General features: G+C 52.4%; 1 protein-coding gene across 2 annotated transcripts in view; it reads right to left on the minus strand.

Annotated features, from left to right (window-relative positions):
- Positions 1-24,848, minus strand: part of FRMD6 (FERM domain containing 6) — a 176,052-nt gene that overhangs the window by 46,761 nt on the left and 104,443 nt on the right. For both annotated transcript variants that reach the window (XM_082217914.1, XM_082217915.1), the window contains one exon: positions 10,235-10,482. In XM_082217914.1, the coding sequence (XP_082074040.1) occupies positions 10,235-10,333 (99 nt within the window). In that variant the 5' untranslated portion in view covers positions 10,334-10,482. The remainder of the gene's footprint in view (positions 1-10,234; positions 10,483-24,848) is intronic.

The raw sequence follows: 24,848 nt of genomic DNA on the forward strand, positions 1-24,848 counted from the left end.
AGTGCCTGGCGTGCTCTGGTCCAGGGGGTCACAAAGAGTTGGATACGACTAAACGACTCAACAACAACAGCAATTAAACTACAAAGAGTAAAAATAAAAAATTCCTTCCAGTAGCACCTTAAAGACCAACTAAGTTTGTTATTGGTATGAGCTTTCGTGTGCATGCACACTTCTTCAGATACACAGTGTGCATGCACACGAAAGCTCATACCAAGAACTAACTTAGTTGGTCTTTAAGGTGCTACTGGAAGGAATTTTTTTATTTTGACTATGGCAGACCAACACGGCTACCTATCTGTAACTGGTACCAAGAGTAAGAAACTCTTTGCTTGTCTACTGGCCAGCGATAGTCTAACATCTGTCATCTATGGTCTCTAGGTTAGACTACTGCAATGTGTTATAGGTGGGGCTGCCTTCAAAGGTGGTTCGGAAACTGCAGCTGGTGGAGAATTCAGCGGCCAGATTGCTGAGTAACACCAGTTTTGGCACAGGCGTTCTGGCTGCTTCTGGGCCCAATACAAACAGCAGGTTTTTACCTAGAAAGCCTTATGCAGCTCAGGACCACAATATTTCAAGGACACCCTTGCCCCCCTTGAACCAACCTGGACCCCATGCCCTTCATCGGAGTCCCTCCCCCGTGCCCCCTTCTGAGGGAGGAACGGAAGGTGGCAACATGAGAAAGGGTCTTCTCAGTGGTGGCTCCCCATTTATGGACTGCTTGTCTCCAGGACAGCCAGGGGCGGGGTTTGGGTTTGTTCTTTTATGTACAGTGGTCCCTTGGTTCTCAAACGCCTTGGTACACAAACATCTTGGAACCCAGACACTGCAAACCCAGAAGTAAGTGTTCCGGTTTGCAAACTTTTTTCGGAAGCTGAACACACTCCATTTTGAGTGTTACACTTCCGATTTGAGTGTTGTGCTGAGGTCTGTCTGTTTATGCTATTCATTTGGCGTTTTTGTTTCTGTGGCTCTTTTTGTTTTGCTTTTGTGACTGTGTGGAACCCAGTTCAGCTACTGATTGATTGACTGATTGATTATGTTACTGCAGTACAGTGGTTACATACTGTCAGGGGTTCAGGAGCAGAGGCGAGGGCAAGGGAGGAAACAGAGAGCGAGGGGGAGGAGGCAGAAGAAAGGATGAGTGATGACGACGATCCGAGATCTCCGAGTCTTTCCAGTGAATCAGAAGATTCACAAAAAGGAGCACCAGTGGCCAGGGCAAGGGGGGAGACTAGGGGGACACCCCAGGAAGAAAGAGCCAGAGGGGACTCAGAGGGGAGCAGTTGGAGATCGGGACCAACGTCACCGCCAGAGAGTAGGAAAGAGGAAGAGCGCCAGGGAGCAAGCGCTGGCAGCTCGCAACAGGAGGGAGGGCACGAGTCAGGAGTGGCCACACCTTCATCGGGGAGCGAAGTGACGGTTAGACGGAAAGTGGAAGGTTGGGCGCGCGCGCCAAGTTCAAATGCACAGGAAGGTGGCGCAGTAGGCAGCCCGGAAAGGGAGCCAGGTCCTAAAGCCCGGCGCAAGGAGACAGGAGAGTCAGGGGGGTCAGCGTCAGAAGAATCCCGGAAGGAAGAGACCCAGGGGGGCAGAGGGACCCAGAGGAGAACTGTCAGGCGGAAAAGGTGGAGCAGGGCTAGGATATTAAGTTGGTGCGCAAGGGGCGGAGACTCAGACGGAGCTTCGCCGATCTAAGCATAAGACGTAGGGTTGCACGCAGCAGCTCGAGAATGGAGACTGTAACTCAATAAAGACTTTTATTTAACGATCGCTGGCTAGCGTGATCCTCTGTGAGCTAGGATCTGGAAGTAACCCTGACAGTAAGCTCCGTCTCTTCAAATTGTGGGCATCCACGGCCTCGCGGAGAGGAGGGAAAGCGGGTGCCTACAAGAGAGCTCACGAACGGCAGACAATATGACGGCCGAACAGCAAATAACGGAACTCAGAGAAGCAGTTTCACGACTGAATGCCGAGGCGCTGGCGTCCAGGAAGAGAGAGGAGGAAGCAGCTGCCGCCTACAGGGATCTCCAGGTCAGGTTGGACGTGCTTACGAAGCAAGGGCAACAGACACCCAAATCAGAGGGGATTGGGTTGGGGAGACGCACAGGCGGTCTGGTCTCGCACTTCGATGGGAATTTGCAACAGTACCCCAACTTTAGAGCAGACATAATGTGTGCACTGCAACTACTGCACAAAGACTTTAGAGATGAACAAGAGAAAGTGGGGTTCATCATGTCCCATTTGCATGGAGACGCAAAAGCATGGCTGCGCAATTTGTGGAGAGATAAGGATCCTGCGCTCCAAAATGCGGACGCCTTTATTAAAGCGATGGATGGCTGTTTTTTATCAAGCATTGACGTGGATCTTGCCCGAAAGGAGGTGCATGGACTAAGGCAAGGGAGGGCCAGCGTAAGGCAGTATCATGCCCGCTTTTTCGCTTTGGTCAGTGCCCTGGAATGGGACAGAGATTCGGCTCCTGTCAGAGACCTTTTTTGGGAGGGCTTGCACAACTCGGTTAAAGATGAGATTGCGAGGGGGGAGAGACCCCGGACCACGCAGGAGATCGTTCAGAGGGCGCTGGCGGTGGGGGTGCGGCTGGAAGAACGTCCGTGGAGCAGGGACGAAGGGCGCAGCGGGCGCGAACCAGCCAGGGGCTCCTCCTTCCTTCCCAGAGAAGCAGCGCGTGCGCAATCCACGCCTCCAACAGGGGGAGGGGTGGAACCGATGGAGGTTGGGAGTGCAAGGGCTCAGTCAGCAGCCAGAGCCCTAGCACCGGCAGCAGTGAAAGCGAAGCCTCCTAGAGGGAACAGGAAGTGTTATATCTGCGAGGATCCAGGGCATATGGCGAAAGAGTGTCCCCGGAGGCTCCACAAGCACACTGCAGCCTCAGCAATGGTGACTGCAGCAACGCAGCACGGAGAACCACAGCAGGGAAACGACGATGTCTGGCTGGAGGAAGAGGCACTGGGGCCCAGCCAGACGTGTCAGTGAAGCAGTCCCCAGAGATTTTACCGCCCATGGACCCCCTCCCGCCCAAGCCAGTAGTGAGGCTCACCGCATCGCTCCAGCTACCCAATGGAATCACCATGGACGTGCCAATCACCGTCGACTCGGGAAGCAATGCAGACTTCATAGGGCAGGACTTTGTCGACCGGCACGCTATACAGTTGCTGCCTGCCGCGCTGCCACTGCAGGTTGTCACGGTGGATGGCAGGGAGCTGTTAGGGGGGCAAGTGGTGAAGCAGACGCCACCTATGGTGCTGCGGCTTGGAAATCACAGGGAAATCATCAGCTTCAACGTCACTCAACTGTCGGACACGCCTATTGTATTGGGCATGAGTTGGCTGGACAAGCACAGCCCGACGCTGGCTTGGTACCAGAGGCAGCTGACCTTCGGCTCTTCCTTTTGTGCTGAACACTGCATCATGCCCCGGCAGGAAGGGGAGCAAGAGGAGTCACAGCTGCTGCTAGGCACGCTGCAAGCGATTCCCCACAAGTACGCAGAATTTTTGGAGGTTTTCTGCGAGAAGGAGGCAGACAAGCTACCCCCCCCACAGACCATATGACTGCAAGATTGACCTGCTGCCGGGGGCGGCGCTGCCCAAAGGGAAGCTGTATTCCATGTCTGAAGACGAACTGCAGGAACTCAAAGAGTTCATAGATCATAATTTGAAGCGCGGTTTCATCCGAGAGTCCCAGGCAGCGGGGGGCAGTCCTGTATTCTTTGTGAAGAAGCGAGACACGCCCCAAAAAAGACTCGTAGTGGACTACCGCATTTTGAACAGTGTCACCAAGCCATCGGACTTCCCCATGCCCCGAATCGACGACCTCCTCGCAAAAGTACGCAAGGGCAGCGTGTTCACCAAGTTGGACCTGCGAGGGGCGTACAACCTCATTCGCATGCGGGAAGGAGATGAGTGGAAGACAGCCATGTTCACGCCCCTGGGCACCTACGAATATAGAGTTATGCCTTTTGGATTGCAAAATGGCTCCCACGTTTTTCAAGCTTTCATGCATCACGTGTTGGCGGGGCTCCTCTACAAGACGTGCGTCTGTTTCTTGGATGACATCCTGATCTTTTCGGAATCGCAGCAGGAGCATGACAGACACGTCAGGGAAGTGCTGAGCAGGCTCCAGCAACATAGGCTTTACGCCAAGCTGGAGAAGTGCCAATTCGACGTGACGGAGGTGGATTTCCTGGGCTACAAGTTGTCTGACAAGGGGCTCGCCATGGACAGCGCCAAGGTTCGAGCGGTGTTGGATTGGAAAAGCCCACGCAACCGGAAGGAGGTCCAACGGTTTGTCGGCTTCGCGAACTTCTATCGCAAGTTCATCAAAGGCTTCGCTATGCAGACAGCGGCCATCACGGACACGCTCAGTTCCAAGAAAAAGAAGTTCATCTGGACAGCGCAGGCGGAGCAGTCCTTTCAGGCACTCAAGCGTCTTTTCGCGTCGGAGGAACAGCTGCTTCATGTCGACCCCAGCAGGCCGATGAGAGTTGAAACAGACGCCTCGGACAGGGCCGTCGGAGCAGTCCTGCTGCAGAAGGACCCGCAGGGGGTTTGGAGGCCCGGAGCGTTTTACTCCAGGAAGCTCAGCAAGTCCGAACAGAACTACACCATCTGGGACAGGGAGTTGCTGGCTATTCATGCAGCGTTCAAAGCATGGAGGCACTTCCTGATTGGAGCCAAGCACACGTTGCAGGTCTGCACGGACCACAAGAATCTGGAGCACTGGCGCACGGCACAGTTCCTGAACCAGAGGCAGATACGTTGGGCTGAGTTCTTTGCGAACTTCGACTTCCAAATAGAGTATGTCCCGGGGGACACCAACATCATGGCGGACGCGCTCTCCCGTAAGCCACAGTATCTGGAGGACGCCACGCCAGCGGCCGCCATGCACATCTTCGCACCAACAGTGTGGGCGTGCGCTGCGGCGACAGTGGACCTGGAGGCGGTGCGACGAGCGTTGCAGAATGACTCCTTCGCGCAAGCAAAGATGGCAGAGATGCAAAGGGGCACGGCAGCGACCGACGGGTTCCAGCTGAGAGATGGATTGCTCATCCGCAAAGGGGCCATCTACGTGCCGGGAGACGAACTTCGCGCCAAGGTACTGCATCAGCTGCACGACGCGCCCACTGCCGGGCACTTTGGCAAGGAGAAGACGGTGGAATTAGTCGCCAGGGATTTCTGGTGGCCCGGAATGAGAGGGGAGGTCGCGGACTACGTGGCGAGGTGCGACACCTGCCAGAGGGCCAAACCAGTGCACAGACCGCCGGCCGGACTGTTGGAACCGCTGCAAACTCCGGTCGAGCCATGGGAGACAGTCGCCCTGGACTTCGTCACGGATCTGCCCAGCTCGAGGGGCAAGACGGCCGTGCTGGTGGTGGTGGACTTGTTCTCCAAGATGGCACATTTCATCCCGTGTGCGAAGGTGGCCACGGCGGAACAAACCGCCAAACTGTTCATAGACCACGTGTTCAAGGTTCACGGTCTGCCACGGTCTATTCTGTCCGACCGCGGGCGGCAGTTCATCTCGAATTTCTGGCAGAAGCTGATGGGCTTCCTAAACGTCAAGATCAACCTGGCGTCGGCGAGACACCCGCAGACCAACGGGCAAGCGGAGCGGGTCAATGCCATCATGCAGCAGTACCTGAGATGCTATGCGAATCAACAGCCTGCGACGTGGGTGGATTACCTGCCGCTCGCCGAGTTCGCCTACAACAACACGAAGCACGTGTCCACGGGGGTCACGCCGTTCTTCGCCAACAACGGGAGGCACCCCAGAACCTTCCCGGGACTGGAAAGACTGGTGGAGGGGGAGCCGCAGACAGCAGATGCGTTCGCGTCGGAGTTGCAGGAGGTCCACGATCAGCTGCGGCGGCACCTGGAGTTGGCCAAACACGCATACAAGGTGCAGGCAGACAAACACAGAAGGGTTGGCGAAGAGATCCATGTGGGAAACTGGGTCTGGTTAGCAGCCCACGCAGTGCCGGCCAGGTCGTTGGCCAAGAAGAAACTAGGGCATAAGCAACTGGGGCCCTACCAAGTCGAAGAGCAGGTCAACACGGTGGCCTTCAGGCTGGCGCTTCCGGAGGGTTCCAGAATGCATCCGGTGTTCCACAGATCGGTGCTCACTCCCTACAAGGCACCGCACAGGTTTCAGGAACCCGGAACGGCGCCGAGTCCGCTCCGAGAGGGAACCAGGCAACGGGGAGTGGCACAGGAGGTACGCCTCAACGAAGTCACGGAGATTTTGGACTCCAGATGGGGGGAAGAGGGGGTAGAATACCTTCTCGCTAAGGAGGGCACCCCGGCCAGTGCCAACAGCTGGGTGCCGGGCTACGCTTTAGATGAACCTCTGCTCAAGGAAGAGTTTCATGCCCTCTTCCCCCATAGGCCAATGCCAGCGGACTTTTTCGACGACTGGCTTTTCACGCCCACGCTTTCAGCCAGCACGTTCCGGGGGTTCGACTCGGATGAGGAACCGGCACGAGACGCCCGTTCCCCGGAGGGGTCGCCCTCGGGATCTGCTTCAGAACCCTCGTATTGGTGGGATGATCGACCAGAGGAGCAGTGGCGCAGGAAGTGGCTGGAGGGTCCAGGACGAGCAACGCCTCCAGAAGGAAGCGAGGGAGAGACGGACATGGACGTTTTCGGGGACGACCAGGGTCTCGAGCACGGCGGCACAGAGATGGAAGCAGAGGTGACCGTTGTCGACGAGAGCAGGGAGGAAGAACCGGAAGACTTCGGATGGAGGCCCGCCACGGGAAGCGAACTGTACCCGACATTCGTCCCCTTGACACTGCAGCACCCAGTTCCCGCACCGGAAGGAGGGGAGGGGGGAAGAGGGGGCTTCGAGGGGGGGATGGATGTCAGGGGTTCAGGAGCAGAGGCGAGGGCAAGGGAGGAAACAGAGAGCGAGGGGGAGGAGGCAGAAGAAAGGATGAGTGATGACGACGACCCGAGATCTCCGAGTCTTTCCAGTGAATCAGAAGATTCACAAAAAGGAGCACCAGTGGCCAGGGCAAGGGGGGAGACTAGGGGGACACCCCAGGAAGAAAGAGCCAGAGGGGACTCAGAGGGGAGCAGTTGGAGATCGGGACCAACGTCACCGCCAGAGAGTAGGAAAGAGGAAGAGCGCCAGGGAGCAAGCGCTGGCAGCTCGCAACAGGAGGGAGGGCACGAGTCAGGAGTGGCCACACCTTCATCGGGGAGCGAAGTGACGGTTAGACGGAAAGTGGAAGGTTGGGCGCGCGCGCCAAGTTCAAATGCACAGGAAGGTGGCGCAGTAGGCAGCCCGGAAAGGGAGCCAGGTCCTAAAGCCCGGCGCAAGGAGACAGGAGAGTCAGGGGGGTCAGCGTCAGAAGAATCCCGGAAGGAAGAGACCCAGGGGGGCAGAGGGACCCAGAGGAGAACTGTCAGGCGGAAAAGGTGGAGCAGGGCTAGGATATTAAGTTGGTGCGCAAGGGGCGGAGACTCAGACGGAGCTTCGCCGATCTAAGCATAAGACGTAGGGTTGCACGCAGCAGCTCGAGAATGGAGACTGTAACTCAATAAAGACTTTTATTTAACGATCGCTGGCTAGCGTGATCCTCTGTGAGCTAGGATCTGGAAGTAACCCTGACACATACGCTTCAGGTTACGTACGCTTCAGGTTACAGACTACGCTAACCCAGAAATAGTGCTTCAACTTAAGAACTTTGCTTCAGGATGAGAACAGAAATCATGCTCCGGCGGCGCAGCAGCAGTGGGAGGCCCCATTAGCTAAAGTGGTGCTTCAGGTTAAGAACAGTTTCAGGTTAAGAACGGACCTCTGGTACATTGTTTATTGCTTTCATTTTATGGATCAATGGTCTCATAAGATAGTAAAATTCACGTTAAATTGCTGTTTTAGGGGTTGTTTTTAAAAGTCTGGAACGGATTAATCCATTTTGCATTCCCTTCTATGGGATAGGGCACCTTGGTTTTGGAACGCTTTGGTTTTGGAATGGACCTCCGGAATGGATTAAGTTTGAGAACCAAGGTACCACTGTACATGACTGTTATTTTAGGTTGATTTTATTCCTGCTTTTATGTTTGTTTATCACCTTTGCTTTTATAAATTGCTTCGAGTTCAATTTTTTTTGGGGGGGGGGAGATGACTAATAACGACAATGATTTTATTACCTGCCCTTCACCTGCAGGTTACAGAGCAAGTCAAAATTCAGAATGAAAAGCAGTTAAAACAGATTGCAGCGCCAGAAATAGGGTGGGACATGCAAACACACCTAGCTTTCAAAGCCCAGGGTAACACTGCAAATACCCCCCTTCCCAGACACCTGCCAGTATAGTAATAATAATAATAATAATTTATTATTTATACCCCGCCCATCTGGCTGGGTTTCCCCAGCCACTCTGGGCGGCTTCCAAAAGAATATTAAAATACTGTGATACATCAAACATTAAAAGCTTCCCTAAACAGGGCTGCCTTCAGATGTCTTCTAAAAGCCTGGTAGTTGTTGTTCTCTTTGACATCTGGTGGGAGGGCGTTCCACAGGGCGGGTGCCACTACTGACAAGGCCCTCTGCCTGGTTCCCTGTAACTTGGCTTCTCGCAGTGAGGGAACCGCCAGAAGGCCCTCGGTGCTGGACCTCAGTGTCCGGGCAGAACGATGGGGGTGGAGACGCTCCTTCAGGTATACTGGGCCAAGGCCGTTTAGGGCTTTAAAGGTCAGCACCAACACTTTGAATTGTGCTCGGAAACGTACTGGGAGCCAATGTAGGTCTTTCAAGACCGGTGTTATGTGGTCCTGGCGGCCGCTCCCAGTCACCAGTCTAGCTGCCGCATTCTGGATTAGTTGTAGTTTCCGGGTCACCTTCAAAGGTAGCCCCACGTAAAGCGCATTACAGTAATCCAAGCGGGAGATAACCAGAGCATGCACCACTCTGGCGAGACAGTCCGCGGGCAGATAGGGTCTCAGCCTACGTACCAGATGGAGCTGGTAAACAGCTGCCCTGGACACGGATTTAACCTGTGCCTCCATGGACAGCTGTGAGTCCAAAATGACTCCCAGGCTGCGCACCTGCTCCTTCAGGGGCACAGTTACCCCATTCAGGACCAGGGAATCCTCCACACCCGTCCGCCCCCTGTCCCCCAAAAACAGTACTTCTGTCTTGTCAGGATTCAACCTCAACCTGTTAGCCGCCATCCATCCTCCAACCGCCTCCAGACACTCACACAGGACCTTCACCACCTTCACTCGTTCTGATTTGAAAGAGAGGTAGAGCTGGGTATCATCCGCATACACCTTGCTCTAGACAGTTGGGCCTGGGGGGGGTAATGCCCCCCATGCACCAAGACAGTGCTTGAGCAAGGTCCACTTCGCCCAGGTCTCAGAAAGGGGGAGGGAAAGGTTGGGGGGCACACACTTGCGACAGGCCCCCGGGGAACAGCGAGAAAGAGGCAGCCTTGAGACAGCTCACTCATGTTTATGAGACGTGAAATATAATGAAATGAAAAAGGTATTTAAATATACCTTCCTGAAGAAACCAGAGGCCTTTCTCTTGGGCATTGTCGGCCAACTGGTGCTAAAGAAGGATAGAACTTTCTTTATGTATGCTACAACAGCAGCAAGAATACTTATTGCAAAGTACTGGAAGACACAAGATTTACCCACTCTGGAAGAATGGCAGATGAAGGTGATGAACTATATGGAATTGGCAGAAATGACTGGCAAAATCCGAGACCAGGGAGAAGAAACGGTGGAGGAAGATTGGAAGAAATTTAAAGACTATCTGCAGAAATACTGTAAAATTAATGAATGTTAAAATGATGTTGGACTGAAAAGAAGTGGTTTTGGTAATAAGGTTAATAAGAATAGGTAAATATAGATAGTTATACGGAAGAAAATGTATAGTTATAATAGGTTAAGTATAGAGCAAAGTTAAATGAAAGAGGGTAAGGATTTGCTGAAAAGACTTGGAAAATGGGAATACAAAAGGGGAGGTGTGAGGAGGTCAAGGAAAGAAGCAAATGAGATCAAAGATGCTGAAAAATGGATTTACTGTATTCTTTTTTTAAAATATCTCCCCCCCCTTTTTCTATTTCTTTTTTCCCTTCTTTCTAGGTTGTCTTTTTGTCAACTTTCTTGTTAGCTTGTGTTTGTTAGTTTTTGTTAGTTTTTTCTTTATGTGTAATTTTTTGTATAATCTCAATAAATATTCTTTAAAAAAAGAAAGAGACGGCTCACTCACATTTATGATGATGTTGAGGGAATGGTCGTTGGGGAGGAAAACACACACGCTGCGTCGGTCCTGCATGACTCTGTTATTGTGGAAGTTCAATTTGTTCATCGTGTTCCGGGCCTTCCCCGTGGATGTCTGAGCGAGCCGCTTGGAGACTGCGCGGGAACCTCGGGGTCACGGCACTGGGAGACCAGCAGCTCCACCTCCTCCTGCTCACCTGCGGCCCATCTGAGCATCTCTTCCCACGGGTACCATCACTGGAAAGGATGAGAAGCACACGCAACGTCAGATGCTGTTGGCCGCGAGAAGATGGGAGAAGAACTTCGCCATGGCCTACCCCCAGTGTTGGACTACAACTCCCATCATCCCTGACCTCGTCCAACCACAGCTGAGAAACACTGCACCCAAGCCAATAATTACGATTATTATTGTTTTAATCCCACCTTTAAAAGAAAAATATAGAACGCAGGAGGTGGCCTGCAACTAGGAATGGGAAGCCCTCTCGATTTCTGTTTCCCATTTCCCCAATCTTTAAGTTTGGTTCTCCACATTTACATATACGTTTGAGATTCTCTGTTTCTTTTAAAATCCTCATGAAAATTCTTCAGCATTTCAACGTGACTGGTCGGAGGTTCGAATCCCGGCAACTGGGTGAACTCCCATTGCTCGGTCCCTGCTCCCGCCAACCTAGCAGTTCGAAAGCACGTCAAAGTGCAAGTAGATAAATAGGCACCGCTCTGGCGGGAAGGTAAACGGCATTTCCGTGCGCTGCTCTGGTTTGCCAGAAGCGGCTTAGTCATTCTGGCCACATGACCTGGAAGCTGAACGCCGGCTCCCTCGGCCAATAAAGCGAGATGAGCGCCACAACCCCAGAGTTGGCCATGACTGGACCTACTGGTCAGGGGTCCCTTTGCCTTTACCTATCTCGCAATAGACCCACTTTTGCAAAGCACACTATCCCTAATATTGTCCCTATTATTACTTATTACCTGCCCCTTGCCCTAAGGTACCAGGGAATATTACAAGACTAAAAACGCAACATTAAAAGCAGCCTGAAACAACTTACAGTCGCAAAAATAAGGTGTATCCTAAAAACATAGCCCTTCGTGTGCCAAACATTTGCCCCTGCTGAAATCTGTTTTTGATATATTCACCGTACAGTGGTACCTCGGGTTACATATGCTTCAGGTTACATACGCTTCAGGTTACAGACTCCGCTAACCCAGAAATAGTGCTTCAGGTTAAGAACTTTGCTTCAGGATAAGAACAGAAATCGGGCTCTGGTGGCGCGGCGGCAGCGGGAGGCCCCATTAGCTAAAGTGGTGCTTCAGGTTAAGAACATTTTCAGGTTAAGAATGGACCTCCGGAACGAATTAAGTACTTAACCCGAGGTACCACTGTACAGTTCTTTCAGGTGAGGAAAAAACAAGGAAGCGCGTTTTCAATGTTATAGTCGTCAATGTGAGCATTTTTTCAAAGGAACCTTTTAACCCATTCTACGCATTCCTCTCATCATTACTTGTCTGGAGGGCTTAGGAGCAAAATGCGCCAACGTGTGAATTTTGAAAGATGGCTGTGTGTTTGGTTCATGTATCATCTCAGAAAGTGTGAATGGGGCAGAATTGGCTTCAGAGGAGAACAGGAACGAATTTCTGCCCCTGTCCTGACTCGCCACCGTTTTCTCTTCTAGTGGTGGAGGAGTCGAGAACGACAAAAATTCCCTCAACTCAGGCACACCGTCACCCAGAAGAAGGCGGCCTTCGCGCCAGAGGATGGAACGAAGTTGTTACTTGCGTAAAATGTTTCTGAACTGCGATTCAGCCGAGGATTCCAGGCTGCCGGACGAAAGTACAAGAACAGTTCCGGCTGCACGCAAATGCAACGGATGAGATCATTCCCTCTCTTTGGCACACAAACACACACACAAAAGTGTGAACGAAAAGCAGGCTAAAAACAGAGAAGCTAACAGAGAGAAAAAAGTGGCTGCAACTATTAGTCTAAAATGCCCAGGGCAACAAGGAATAATAATAATAATAATAATAATATTCAGGCAGGAGTTCCCCTGCCCCTCCTTACCTGGAAATGACAAGTACCAAACAAGTACCTCGTATTTATGGGACCGCCTCTCCTGGTCTGCCCCACAGAGGACCTTAAGGTCCATGAATAACCATAGTTTAGAGGTCCCGGGCCCTAAGGAAGTCAGACTATCCTCCACCAGGGCCAGGGCCTTCTCAGTGATGGCTCCGACCTGGTAGAATGCTCTGTACCATGAGACTAGGGCCCTGCAGGATTTAACCTCCTTCCACCGGACTCGTAAGACAGAGCTATTCCGCCTGGCCTTTAATTTGAATTCAGCCTGATCTTTCATTTCCCTTCTGTTCCCTCCCCTTCCCCTTTTATGAAGATCACCCGCTCTGAGACCCCACAGCTAATTCTCCCCTGACCCCCTCGCTGGCCCAGGTAGGACCAATTCAGCCAGCTAGCCCTGGGGATTATCTGACTGATTTTTGATTTTTATTGTTATTCATGTTTTTATACTGCATTTTATGCTGCTTTTATAATTAAGTTTTTTAAAGTGTTGTAAATTTGTTGTTAGCCGCCCTGAGCCCTGTTTTTGAACCAGGAAGGGCAGGGTATAAATAAAAATTTATTATTATTATTATTATTATTATTATTATTATTATTATTATATTTTGCATGGAAAGCAAATGTTGCACCACTGAGCTCTACAGCCCTTCCTCGTTTTTCTTAAAGGCTTAAGCTGTTGCTCCTAGGTTCAAACTACATTCAGCCCGGCTTCCTACTTATTTGCTTAGGGACGGATGTCTTGTACAGAGTTGAACCACTGGTCCATGTAGTTCAGTATTTCCAACACTGACTGGCAGCACCTCTCCAGGGTTTCGGGCAAGCGCTACCTGGAGATGCCAGCGACTGCACCTGAGACTCCACCATCCCTTGAAGGATGCTGCAGCATATTTGCTTTGCTCGGAAAGAGCACATTTCGTCACCTGCGCTCCCATCTCCGCAATCTGGCGCCGCAGTCCATTTGTGTGCCCTCAAAGTTGCTACGAGGCCTTTTTGCCACTGGGTTCCCACCTCTGGAATTTGCAGCAACCCATAGCACTGTTTTAATTATCCTCTCCCCCTCCGCCACCAAAGAAAATGCCGCCACAAACATGAACGAGGGCACCTTTTTATTAAGCGTACATTTCCCAATTGGGTTAGTCAAGCCATCACCTCTTTTTCACTGAACGGAGGGGGCTTTGCATCTTTTTAATCAACTGGAAACTCATCTCCTGAAAGCCTGCAGGGCTTTCTTCCATGTGCATTAAGCAGCTGTCCAAAGGCAAGCTCCCTTCTCATCTCTGAACGTTAAGAGCATAAGCTGAGCCTTCCTGGATCAGGACCATCCAGTCCCAGGATCCTGTTCTCACAGTGGCTGCCCAGGTGCCAGTGGGAAACCAGGGAGCAGGATTCAAACACAAGAGCAACTCTCCCCTCCTGTGGTTAATAATAATAATAATAATAATAATAATAATAATAATAATAATAATAATAATTTATACCCCGCCCATCTGGCTGGGCTTCCCCAGCCACTCTGGGCAGCTTTCAACAAAATATTAAAATACCATAATACATCAAACATTAAAAGCTTCCCTAAACAGGGCTGCCTTCAGATGTCTTCTAAAAGTCTGGTAGTTGTTGTTCTCTTAAACATTTGGTGGGAGGGCGTTCCACAGGGCGGGCGCCACCACTGAGAAGGCCCTCTGCCTGGTTCCCTGTGTCAGGGTTACTTCCAGATCCTAGCTCACAGAGGATCACGCTAGCCAGCGATCGTTAAATAAAAGTCTTTATTGAGTTACAGTCTCCATTCTCGAGCTGCTGCGTGCAACCCTACGTCTTATGCTTAGATCGGCGAAGCTCCGTCTGAGTCTCCGCCCCTTGCGCACCAACTTAATATCCTAGCCCTGCTCCACCTTTTCCGCCTGACAGTTCTCCTCTGGGTCCCTCTGCCCCCCTGGGTCTCTTCCTTCCGGGATTCTTCTGACGCTGACCCCCCTGACTCTCCTGTCTCCTTGCGCCGGGCTTTAGGACCTGGCTCCCTTTCCGGGCTGCCTACTGCGCCACCTTCCTGTGCATTTGAACTTGGCGCGCGCGCCCAGCCTTCCACTTTCCGTCTAACCGTCACTTCGCTCCCCGATGAAGGTGTGGCCACTCCTGACTCGTGCCCTCCCTCCTGTTGCGAGCTGCCAGCGCTTGCTCCCTGGCGCTCTTCCTCTTTCCTACTCTCTGGCGGTGACGTTGGTCCCGATCTCCAACTGCTCCCCTCTGAGTCCCCTCTGGCTCTTTCTTCCTGGGGTGTCCCCCTAGTCTCCCCCCTTGCCCTGGCCACTGGTGCTCCTTTTTGTGAATCTTCTGATTCACTGGAAAGACTCGGAGATCTCGGGTCGTCGTCATCACTCATCCTTTCTTCTGCCTCCTCCCCCTCGCTCTCTGTTTCCTCCCTTGCCCTCGCCTCTGCTCCTGAACCCCTGACATCCATCCCCCCCTCGAAGCCCCCTCTTCCCCCCTCCCCTCCTTCCGGTGCGGGAACTGGGTGCTGCAGTGTCAAGGGTACGAATGTCGGGTACAGTTCGCTTCCCGTGGCGGGCCTCCATCCGAAGTCTTCCGGTTCTTCCTCCCTGCTCTCGTCGACGACGGTCACCTCTGCTTCCATCTCTGTGCCGCCGTGCTCGAGACCCTGGTCGTCCCCGAAAACGTCCATGTCCGTCTCTCCCTCGCTTCCTTCTGGAGGCGTTGCTCGTCCTGGACCCTCCAGCCACTTCCTGCGCCACTGCTCCTCTGGTCGATCATCCCACCAATACGAGGGTTCTGAAGCAGATCCCGAGGGCGACCCCTCCGGGGAACGGGCGTCTCGTGTCGGTTCCTCATCCGAGTCGAACCCCCGGAACGTGCTGGCTGAAAGCGTGGGCGTGAAAAGCCAGTCGTCGAAAAAGTCCGCTGGCATTGGCCTATGGGGGAAGAGGGCATGAAACTCTTCCTTGAGCAGAGGTTCATCTAAAGCGTAGCCCGGCACCCAGCTGTTGGCACTGGCCGGGGTGCCCTCCTTAGCGAGAAGGTATTCTACCCCCTCTTCCCCCCATCTGGAGTCCAAAATCTCCGTGACTTCGTTGAGGCGCACCTCCTGTGCCACTCCCCGTTGCCTGGTTCCCTCTCGGAGCGGACTCGGCGCCGTTCCGGGTTCCTGAAACCTGTGCGGCGCCTTGTAGGGAGTGAGCACCGATCTGTGGAACACCGGATGCATTCTGGAACCCTCCGGAAGCGCCAGCCTGAAGGCCACCGGGTTGACCTGCTCTTCGACTTGGTAGGGCCCCAGTTGCTTATGCCCTAGTTTCTTCTTGGCCAACGACCTGGCCGGCACTGCGTGGGCTGCTAACCAGACCCAGTCTCCCACATGGATCTCTTCGCCAACCCTTCTGTGTTTGTCTGCCTGCACCTTGTATGCGTGTTTGGCCAGCTCCAGGTGCCGCCGCAGCTGATCGTGGACCTCCTGCAACTCCGACGCGAACGCATCTGCTGTCTGCGGCTCCCCCTCCACCAGTCTTTCCAGTCCCGGGAAGGTTCTGGGGTGCCTCCCGTTGTTGGCGAAGAACGGCGTGACCCCCGTGGACACGTGCTTCGTGTTGTTGTAGGCGAACTCGGCGAGCGGCAGGTAATCCACCCACGTCGCAGGCTGTTGATTCGCATAGCATCTCAGGTACTGCTGCATGATGGCATTGACCCGCTCCGCTTGCCCGTTGGTCTGCGGGTGTCTCGCCGACGCCAGGTTGATCTTGACGTTTAGGAAGCCCATCAGCTTCTGCCAGAAATTCGAGATGAACTGCCGCCCGCGGTCGGACAGAATAGACCGTGGCAGACCGTGAACCTTGAACACGTGGTCTATGAACAGTTTGGCGGTTTGTTCCGCCGTGGCCACCTTCGCACACGGGATGAAATGTGCCATCTTGGAGAACAAGTCCACCACCACCAGCACGGCCGTCTTGCCCCTCGAGCTGGGCAGATCCGTGACGAAGTCCAGGGCGACTCTCTCCCATGGCTCGACCGGAGTTTGCAGCGGTTCCAACAGTCCGGCCGGCGGTCTGTGCACTGGTTTGGCCCTCTGGCAGGTGTCGCACCTCGCCACGTAGTCCGCGACCTCCCCTCTCATTCCGGGCCACCAGAAATCCCTGGCGACTAATTCCACCGTCTTCTCCTTGCCAAAGTGCCCGGCAGTGGGCGCGTCGTGCAGCTGATGCAGTACCTTGGCGCGAAGTTCGTCTCCCGGCACGTAGATGGCCCTTTGCGGATGAGCAATCCATCTCTCAGCTGGAACCCGTCGGTCGCTGCCGTGCCCCTTTGCATCTCTGCCATCTTTGCTTGCGCGAAGGAGTCATTCTGCAACGCTCGTCGCACCGCCTCCAGGTCCACTGTCGCCGCAGCGCACGCCCACACTGTTGGTGCGAAGATGTGCATGGCGGCCGCTGGCGTGGCGTCCTCCAGATACTGTGGCTTACGGGAGAGCGCGTCCGCCATGATGTTGGTGTCCCCCGGGACATACTCTATTCGGAAGTCGAAGTTCGCAAAGAACTCAGCCCAACGTATCTGCCTCTGGTTCAGGAACTGTGCCGTGCGCCAGTGCTCCAGATTCTTGTGGTCCGTGCAGACCTGCACCGTGTGCTTGGCTCCAATCAGGAAGTGCCTCGATGCTTTGAACGCTGCATGAATAGCCAGCAACTCCCTGTCCCAGATGGTGTAGTTCTGTTCGGACTTGCTGAGCTTCCTGGAGTAAAACGCTCCGGGCCTCCAAACCCCCTGCGGGTCCTTCTGCAGCAGGACTGCTCCGACGGCCCTGTCCGAGGCGTCTGTTTCAACTCTCATCGGCCTGCTGGGGTCGACATGAAGCAGCTGTTCCTCCGACGCGAAAAGACGCTTGAGTGCCTGAAAGGACTGCTCCGCCTGCGCTGTCCAGATGAACTTCTTTTTCTTGGAACTGAGCGTGTCCGTGATGGCCGCTGTCTGCATAGCGAAGCCTTTGATGAACTTGCGATAGAAGTTCGCGAAGCCGACAAACCGTTGGACCTCCTTCCGGTTGCGTGGGCTTTTCCAATCCAACACCGCTCGAACCTTGGCGCTGTCCATGGCGAGCCCCTTGTCAGACAACTTGTAGCCCAGGAAATCCACCTCCGTCACGTCGAATTGGCACTTCTCCAGCTTGGCGTAAAGCCTATGTTGCTGGAGCCTGCTCAGCACTTCCCTGACGTGTCTGTCATGCTCCTGCTGCGATTCCGAAAAGATCAGGATGTCATCCAAGAAACAGACGCACGTCTTGTAGAGGAGCCCCGCCAACACGTGATGCATGAAAGCTTGAAAAACGTGGGAGCCATTTTGCAATCCAAAAGGCATAACTCTATATTCGTAGGTGCCCAGGGGCGTGAACATGGCTGTCTTCCACTCATCTCCTTCCCGCATGCGAATGAGGTTGTACGCCCCTCGCAGGTCCAACTTGGTGAACACGCTGCCCTTGCGTACTTTTGCGAGGAGGTCGTCGATTCGGGGCATGGGGAAGTCCGATGGCTTGGTGACACTGTTCAAAATGCGGTAGTCCACTACGAGTCTTTTTTGGGGCGTGTCTCGCTTCTTCACAAAGAATACAGGACTGCCCCCCGCTGCCTGGGACTCTCGGATGAAACCGCGCTTCAAATTATGATCTATGAACTCTTTGAGTTCCTGCAGTTCGTCTTCAGACATGGAATACAGCTTCCCTTTGGGCAGCGCCGCCCCCGGCAGCAGGTCAATTTTGCAGTCATATGGTCTGTGGGGGGGTAGCTTGTCTGCCTCCTTCTCGCAGAAAACCTCCAAAAATTCTGCGTACTTGTGGGGAATCGCTTGCAGCGTGCCTAGCAGCAGCTGTGACTCCTCTTGCTCCCCTTCCTGCCGGGGCATGATGCAGTGTTCAGCACAAAAGGAAGAGCCGAAGGTCAGCTGCCTCTGGTACCAAGCCAGCGTCGGGCTGTGCTTGTCCAGCCAACTCATGCCCAATACAATAGGCGTGTCCGACAGTTGAGTGACGTTGAAGCTGATGATTTCCCTGTGATTTCCAAGCCGCAGCACCATAGGTGGCGTCTGCTTCACCACTTGCCCCCCTAACAGCTCCCTGCCATCCACCGTGACAACCTGCAGGGGCAGCGTGGCAGGCAGCAACTGTATAGCGTGCCGGTCGACAAAGTCCTGCCCTATGAAGTCTGCATTGCTTCCCGAGTCGACGGTGATTGGCACGTCCATGGTGATTCCATTGGGTAGCTGGAGCGATGCGGTGAGCCTCACTACTGGCTTGGGCGGGAGGGGGTCCATGGGCGGTAAAATCTCTGGGGACTGCTTCACTGACACGTCTGGCTGGGCCCCAGTGCCTCTTCCTCCAGCCAGACATCGTCGTTTCCCTGCTGTGGTTCTCCGTGCTGCGTTGCTGCAGTCACCATTGCTGAGGCTGCAGTGTGCTTGTGGAGCCTCCGGGGACACTCTTTCGCCATATGCCCTGGATCCTCGCAGATATAACACTTCCTGTTCCCTCTAGGAGGCTTCGCTTTCACTGCTGCCGGTGCTAGGGCTCTGGCTGCTGACTGAGCCCTTGCACTCCCAACCTCCATCGGTTCCACCCCTCCCCCTGTTGGAGGCGTGGATTGCGCACGCGCTGCTTCTCTGGGAAGGAAGGAGGAGCCCCTGGCTGGTTCGCGCCCGCTGCGCCCTTCGTCCCTGCTCCACGGACGTTCTTCCAGCCGCACCCCCACCGCCAGCGCCCTCTGAACGATCTCCTGCGTGGTCCGGGGTCTCTCCCCCCTCGCAATCTCATCTTTAACCGAGTTGTGCAAGCCCTCCCAAAAAAGGTCTCTGACAGGAGCCGAATCTCTGTCCCATTCCAGGGCACTGACCAAAGCGAAAAAGCGGGCATGATACTGCCTTACGCTGGCCCTCCCTTGCCTTAGTCCATGCACCTCCTTTCGGGCAAGATCCACGTCAATGCTTGATAAAAAACAGCCATCCATCGCTTTAATAAAGGCGTCCGCATTTTGGAGCGCAGGATCCTTATCTCTCCACAAATTGCGCAGCCATGCTTTTGCGTCTCCATGCAAATGGGACATGATGAACCCCACTTTCTCTTGTTCATCTCTAAAGTCTTTGTGCAGTAGTTGCAGTGCACACATTACGTCTGCTCTAAAGTTGGGGTACTGTTGCAAATTCCCATCGAAGTGAGAGACCAGACCGCCTGTGCGTCTCCCCAACCCAATCCCCTCTGATTTGGGTGTCTGTTGCCCTTGCTTCGTAAGCACGTCCAACCTGACCTGGAGATCCCTGTAGGCGGCAGCTGCTTCCTCCTCTCTCTTCCTGGACGCCAGCGCCTCGGCATTCAGTCGTGAAACTGCTTCTCTGAGTTCCGTTATTTGCTGTTCGGCCGTCATATTGTTTGCCGTTCGTGAGCTCTCTTGTAGGCACCCGCTTTCCCTCCTCTCCGCGAGGCCGTGGATGCCCACAATTTGATGAGACGGAGCTTACTGTCAGGGTTACTTCCAGATCCTAGCTCACAGAGGATCACGCTAGCCAGCGATCGTTAAATAAAAGTCTTTTTTGAGTTACAGTCTCCATTCTCGAGCTGCTGCGTGCACCCCTACGTCTTATGCTTAGATCGGCGAAGCTCCGTCTGAGTCTCCGCCCCTTGCGCACCAACTTAATATCCTAGCCCTGCTCCACCTTTTCCGCCTGACAGTTCTCCTCTGGGTCCCTCTGCCCCCCTGGGTCTCTTCCTTCCGGGATTCTTCTGACGCTGACCCCCCTGACTCTCCTGTCTCCTTGCGCCGGGCTTTAGAACCTGGCTCCCTTTCCGGGCTGCCTACTGCGCCACCTTCCTGTGCATTTGAACTTGGCGCGCGCGCCCAACCTTCCACTTTCCATCTAACCGTCACTTCGCTCCCCGATGAAGGTGTGGCCACTCCTGACTCGTGCCCTCCCTCCTGTTGCGAGCTGCCAGCGCTTGATCCCTGGCGCTCTTCCTCTTTCCTACTCTCTGGCGGTGACGTTGGTCCCGATCTCCAACTGCTCCCCTCTGAGTCCCCTCTGGCTCTTTCTTCCTGGGGTGTCCCCCTAGTCTCCCCCCTTGCCCTGGCCACTGGTGCTCCTTTTTGTGAATCTTCTGATTCACTGGAAAGACTCGGAGATCTCGGGTCGTCGTCATCACTCATCCTTTCTTCTGCCTCCTCCCCCTCGCTCTCTGTTTCCTCCCTTGCCCTCGCCTCTGCTCCTGAACCCCTGACACCCTGTAACTTGGCTTCTCGCAGTGAGGGAACTGCCAGAAGGCCCTTGGCGCTGGACCTCAGTGTCCGGGCAGAACGATGGGGGTGGAGACGCTCCTTCAGGTATACTGGACCAAGGTTGTTTAGGGCTTTAAAGGTCAGCACCAACACTTTGAATTGTGCTTGGAAACGTACTGGGAGCCAGTGTAGGTCTTTCAAGACCGGTGTTATGTGGTCTCGGCGGCCGCCTCTAGTCACCATTCTAGATGCCGCATTCTGGATTAGTTGCAGTTTTCGGGTCACCTTCAAAGGTAGCCCCACATAGAGGGCATTGCAGTAGTCCAAGCGAGAGATAACCAGAGCATGCACCACTCTGGCGAGGCAGTCTGTGGGCAGGAAGGGTCTCATCCTGCGTACCAGATGGAGCTGGTAAACAGCTGTCCTGGACACAGAATTGACCTGCGCCTTCATGGACAGCTGTGAGTCCAAAATGACTCCCAGGCTGCGCACCTGGTCCTTCAGGGGCACAGTTACCCCATTCAGGACCAGGGAGTCCTCCACACCCGCCCGCCCCCTGTCCCCCAAGAACAGTACTTCTGTCTTGTCAGGATTCAACCTCAACCTGTTAGCCACCATCCATCCTCCAACCGCCTTCAGGCACTCACCCAGCACCTTCACCGCCTTCACTGGTTCTGATTTGAAAGAGAGGTAGAGCTGGGTATCATCTGCATATTGATGGACACCCAGCCCAAACCCCCAGTTGCTGGTTTCCAGCAACTGGGATTCAGAAACATTGCTGCCCCGGACCATCGATAGCCCTAAGCTCCTCCATGAATTTGTCCAATCTCCTTTTAAAGCTGTCCTGTGGGAGGGAGTTCCATAGATTAACCACGCACTGTGTGAAAAAATACCGTATTGGCCCGAATATAAGCAGCATCCGAATATAAGCAGCACCTTTAAAGTTTGGGGGGGGGGGAGAGAGAAAAAGACAAGACCCAAATATAAGCCACTTCCTTAAAATTCCACAGGCACTCACACCCGTTCTGTTTTACTGTATTTCTGTTTCAGCAGCGATACCGTAAAAGCCAATTTTTGTAAGGTCGCAAATTTAAGCCACACTTTTAACTTTTCACGGTCGGAATTTGGAAGGGAAAAAAAAGTGCAGCTCATATTCGGGCCAATACGGTATTTTCTTTTATCTGTCGTGTTTCGCACACAGTGCCCTGACGTGGACAAAAATAGTGATTTCCTTAACAGGAAGGCTCTAACCATCTGAAACAGAGAGTGGAGAAGGAACGATGGAGAGAGAGAAAAATACGGGAAAATGCAATTGACCAGTGCATATTTTATTTCATAAAAATTATACACCTCTTGATTGCAAAAAACAAAAGAAAAACCTCAAAGCGGTTTACAAAAGGTAAAACACTAGAATCAAGAAAAAAAATCAGTGCCATACTCTTAAAATAAAAAAATTCCTTCCAGTAGCACCTTAAAGACCAACTAAGTTAGTTCTTGGTATGAGCTTTCGTGTGCATGCACACTTCTTCAGATACACTGAAACAGAAGTTGCCAGATCCTTCTATATACCGGTAGTGAGAAGGTGGGGAGGGGTATTACTCAGAAGGGTGGTGGAAATGGGAGATTGGCAGATAGCTGAGATGAGCCTGTTGACGACTCTTAACGACTGTAATAGGTCTTACAGGAAAAGGCAAGGGGTGAGAAGGTGAGAAATGGCTTAGTCATGTATAATGGGATAAGAATCCAATGTCTCTGTTCAGACCAGGTCTCTCCATGGTTTTAAGTTTGGTAATGAGTTGTAATTCAGCAGCTTCTCTTTCCAGTCTATTTCTGAAATTCCTTTGTAGTAAAACAGCTATTTTAAGCCATTTCTCACCTTTTCACCCCTTGCCTTTTCCTGTAAGACCTATTACAGTCGTTAAGAGTCGTCAACAGGCTCATCTCAGCTATCTGCCAATCTCCCATTCCCACCACCCTTCTGAGTAATACCCTTCCCCACCTTCTCACTATATAGAAGGATCTGGCAACTTCTGTTTCAGTGTATCTGAAGAAGTGTGCATGCACACAAAAGCTCATACCAAGAACTAACTTAGTTGGTCTTTAAGGTGCTACTGGAAGGAATTTTTTTATTTTGACTATGGCAGACCAACACGGCTACCTATCTGTGTACTCTTAAAAGATAGACAAGTTAAATCCTTAAACAGATTAAAATTATCTCAGCTTTCTAAGCATCTGGGTAGGCTTGTCTTAAACTAGGTACTTAGCAGGCAAGGAACTTAAAGTTGGTTGCAGCTGGGAAGAAGGATTAAAGTGGCAAGGCCACAGATAGGTGAGGAAACGTGGATTTTGAGGAGGGGGGCTGAAGATGGGAGAGGGGTTTCTGTGCCGGTAAGGTGTCAATGCGCTTTGTGGCTCAGGCTAGGATTCCAGATTGGCTTTTGTATCATCGCTGTGGCTGTTTTATCCCGGGCTGCCTCGGCCTCGCGGCTGCCTTCTTTGCAAAACTAGGCGAAGGGCTCCATCCGGTGTAAAATTCCAAGGGCTTCGACGCAGGCGCCGTGAAACTGAAGGGTTCTTTGTGCTGAGAAGCCTCAAAACTTCTATAGAGGAGCAAAGCATGCAGAGGCGTGGGTCCAGCAGAACAAAGCGATACAAAAGTGGATCTTGCTGCTTCAGAACTTTTTGCAAAACGCAAGACATTAGGGAGAAATGTCCTAGCTGCTTACTGTGCCAGGTTAGTATTTGCAGGGAAGCACAAAAAACCCGCAACCCACTGCCAGCTTATTTATCGGGGTCGATCCATACTGGTGCCTTATTATACTGGACGCGTAGACCAGCTGTAAATACACTTCCCAGATGGGGAAGAAATTACATGTTCAGTAGCAGATGGGCAAAACCGATTCCTGCAAATTATTTATTTTGCTTGAAAGGATTCCCTCACTGAGAGAAGCCAAGTTACAGGGAACCAGGCAGAGGGCCTTCTCGGTAGTGGCGCCCTCCCTGTGGAACGCCCTCCATATTATTATTATTATTATTATTATTATTATTATTATTATTAATAGTAGTAGTAGTTGTTGTTATTATTATTATTTATTATTTATACCCTGCCCATCTGGCTGAGTCTCCCCCAGCCACTCTGGGCGGCTCCCAATCAAGTATTAAAAACAATACAACAAGAACAGCAACAAGTGGGATGAAAGGGTTAAGTCTGCCTCTCCCCCTTGCCATTTCTCCACTTACTCATTCATTGTGGGATGTAAACACAGGAGCAGTCAATGACAACATTCCTAGAGTGTACATGTTAGAACATGGGGAGGGATGTCTGTCCAGCAAGCAGGTAAACTTCCTGGGGACGGACTTCCTCCGCATGTGACCAGAGGTGGGTGTGGCCTCACCTGTGCAGGTAATGACAAAAGCACAGGGCAGGCAGCCATCTCTCTCTCTCTGCCATCTTCCTTCGATGAGGAAGCATCTAAGGATGCTCTCTTGGCTCCCAGCCAAGAGAGGAGATAAGGACTATCTTGCTACAAGATAGATTCTGAATGTATGTAACCTTTTTAAGCCTGTCTGCCTTCTGGGATCATATTGTGAACAGAACGGGAGTAAACTCTTTGATACTTTTATAAAGACTGTGTCGTGTCTTGTATTTTAAGAGGGAACAAAAGGGGAAATTACCAGAGTAAATATTATAGAGGTTCTAGCGAACCTGTGCACACGTTACTGTTGCGAACTTAAAAGGGGAATGTCTATAAACTCTGCTGATATTTTGGGAACTTGTTAGCACAAGTTGGATAAGGATATAATCCCACAATATATCCTCTTCTGCACCCCAGAACATTCCCACATTCATTACATTTACATCCCCAAAGAGCTGAAGATGCAACAACTTACGGACTCATTGTTAAAACCGTGTCTATGGAAGACAAGCTTACTCAGTTCTAGATTCAGGTAGGTAGCCGTGTTGGTCTGGCACAGTAGAAATACAATAAATCATCATCATCATCATCATAATTTATTATTTATACCCCACCCATCTGGCTGGGATTCCCCAGCCACTCTGGGTGGCTTCCAACAAAATATTAAAATACAATAATCTATTAAACATTAAAAGCTTCCCTAAACAGGGAATATATATATATATATTTTAAATGTCCAGTAGCGCCTTAGGGACCAACTAAGTTTGTCCCTGGTATGAGCTTTCGTGTGCATGCACACTTCTTCAGATATCTTGCACATGAAAGCTCATGCCAAGAACAAACTTAGTTGGTCTCTAAGGTGCTACT

This window comes from Podarcis vaucheri, assembly GCF_965113315.1.
Source record: "Podarcis vaucheri genome assembly, chromosome: 1".
Classification (NCBI taxonomy): Eukaryota; Metazoa; Chordata; class Lepidosauria; order Squamata; family Lacertidae; genus Podarcis; species Podarcis vaucheri.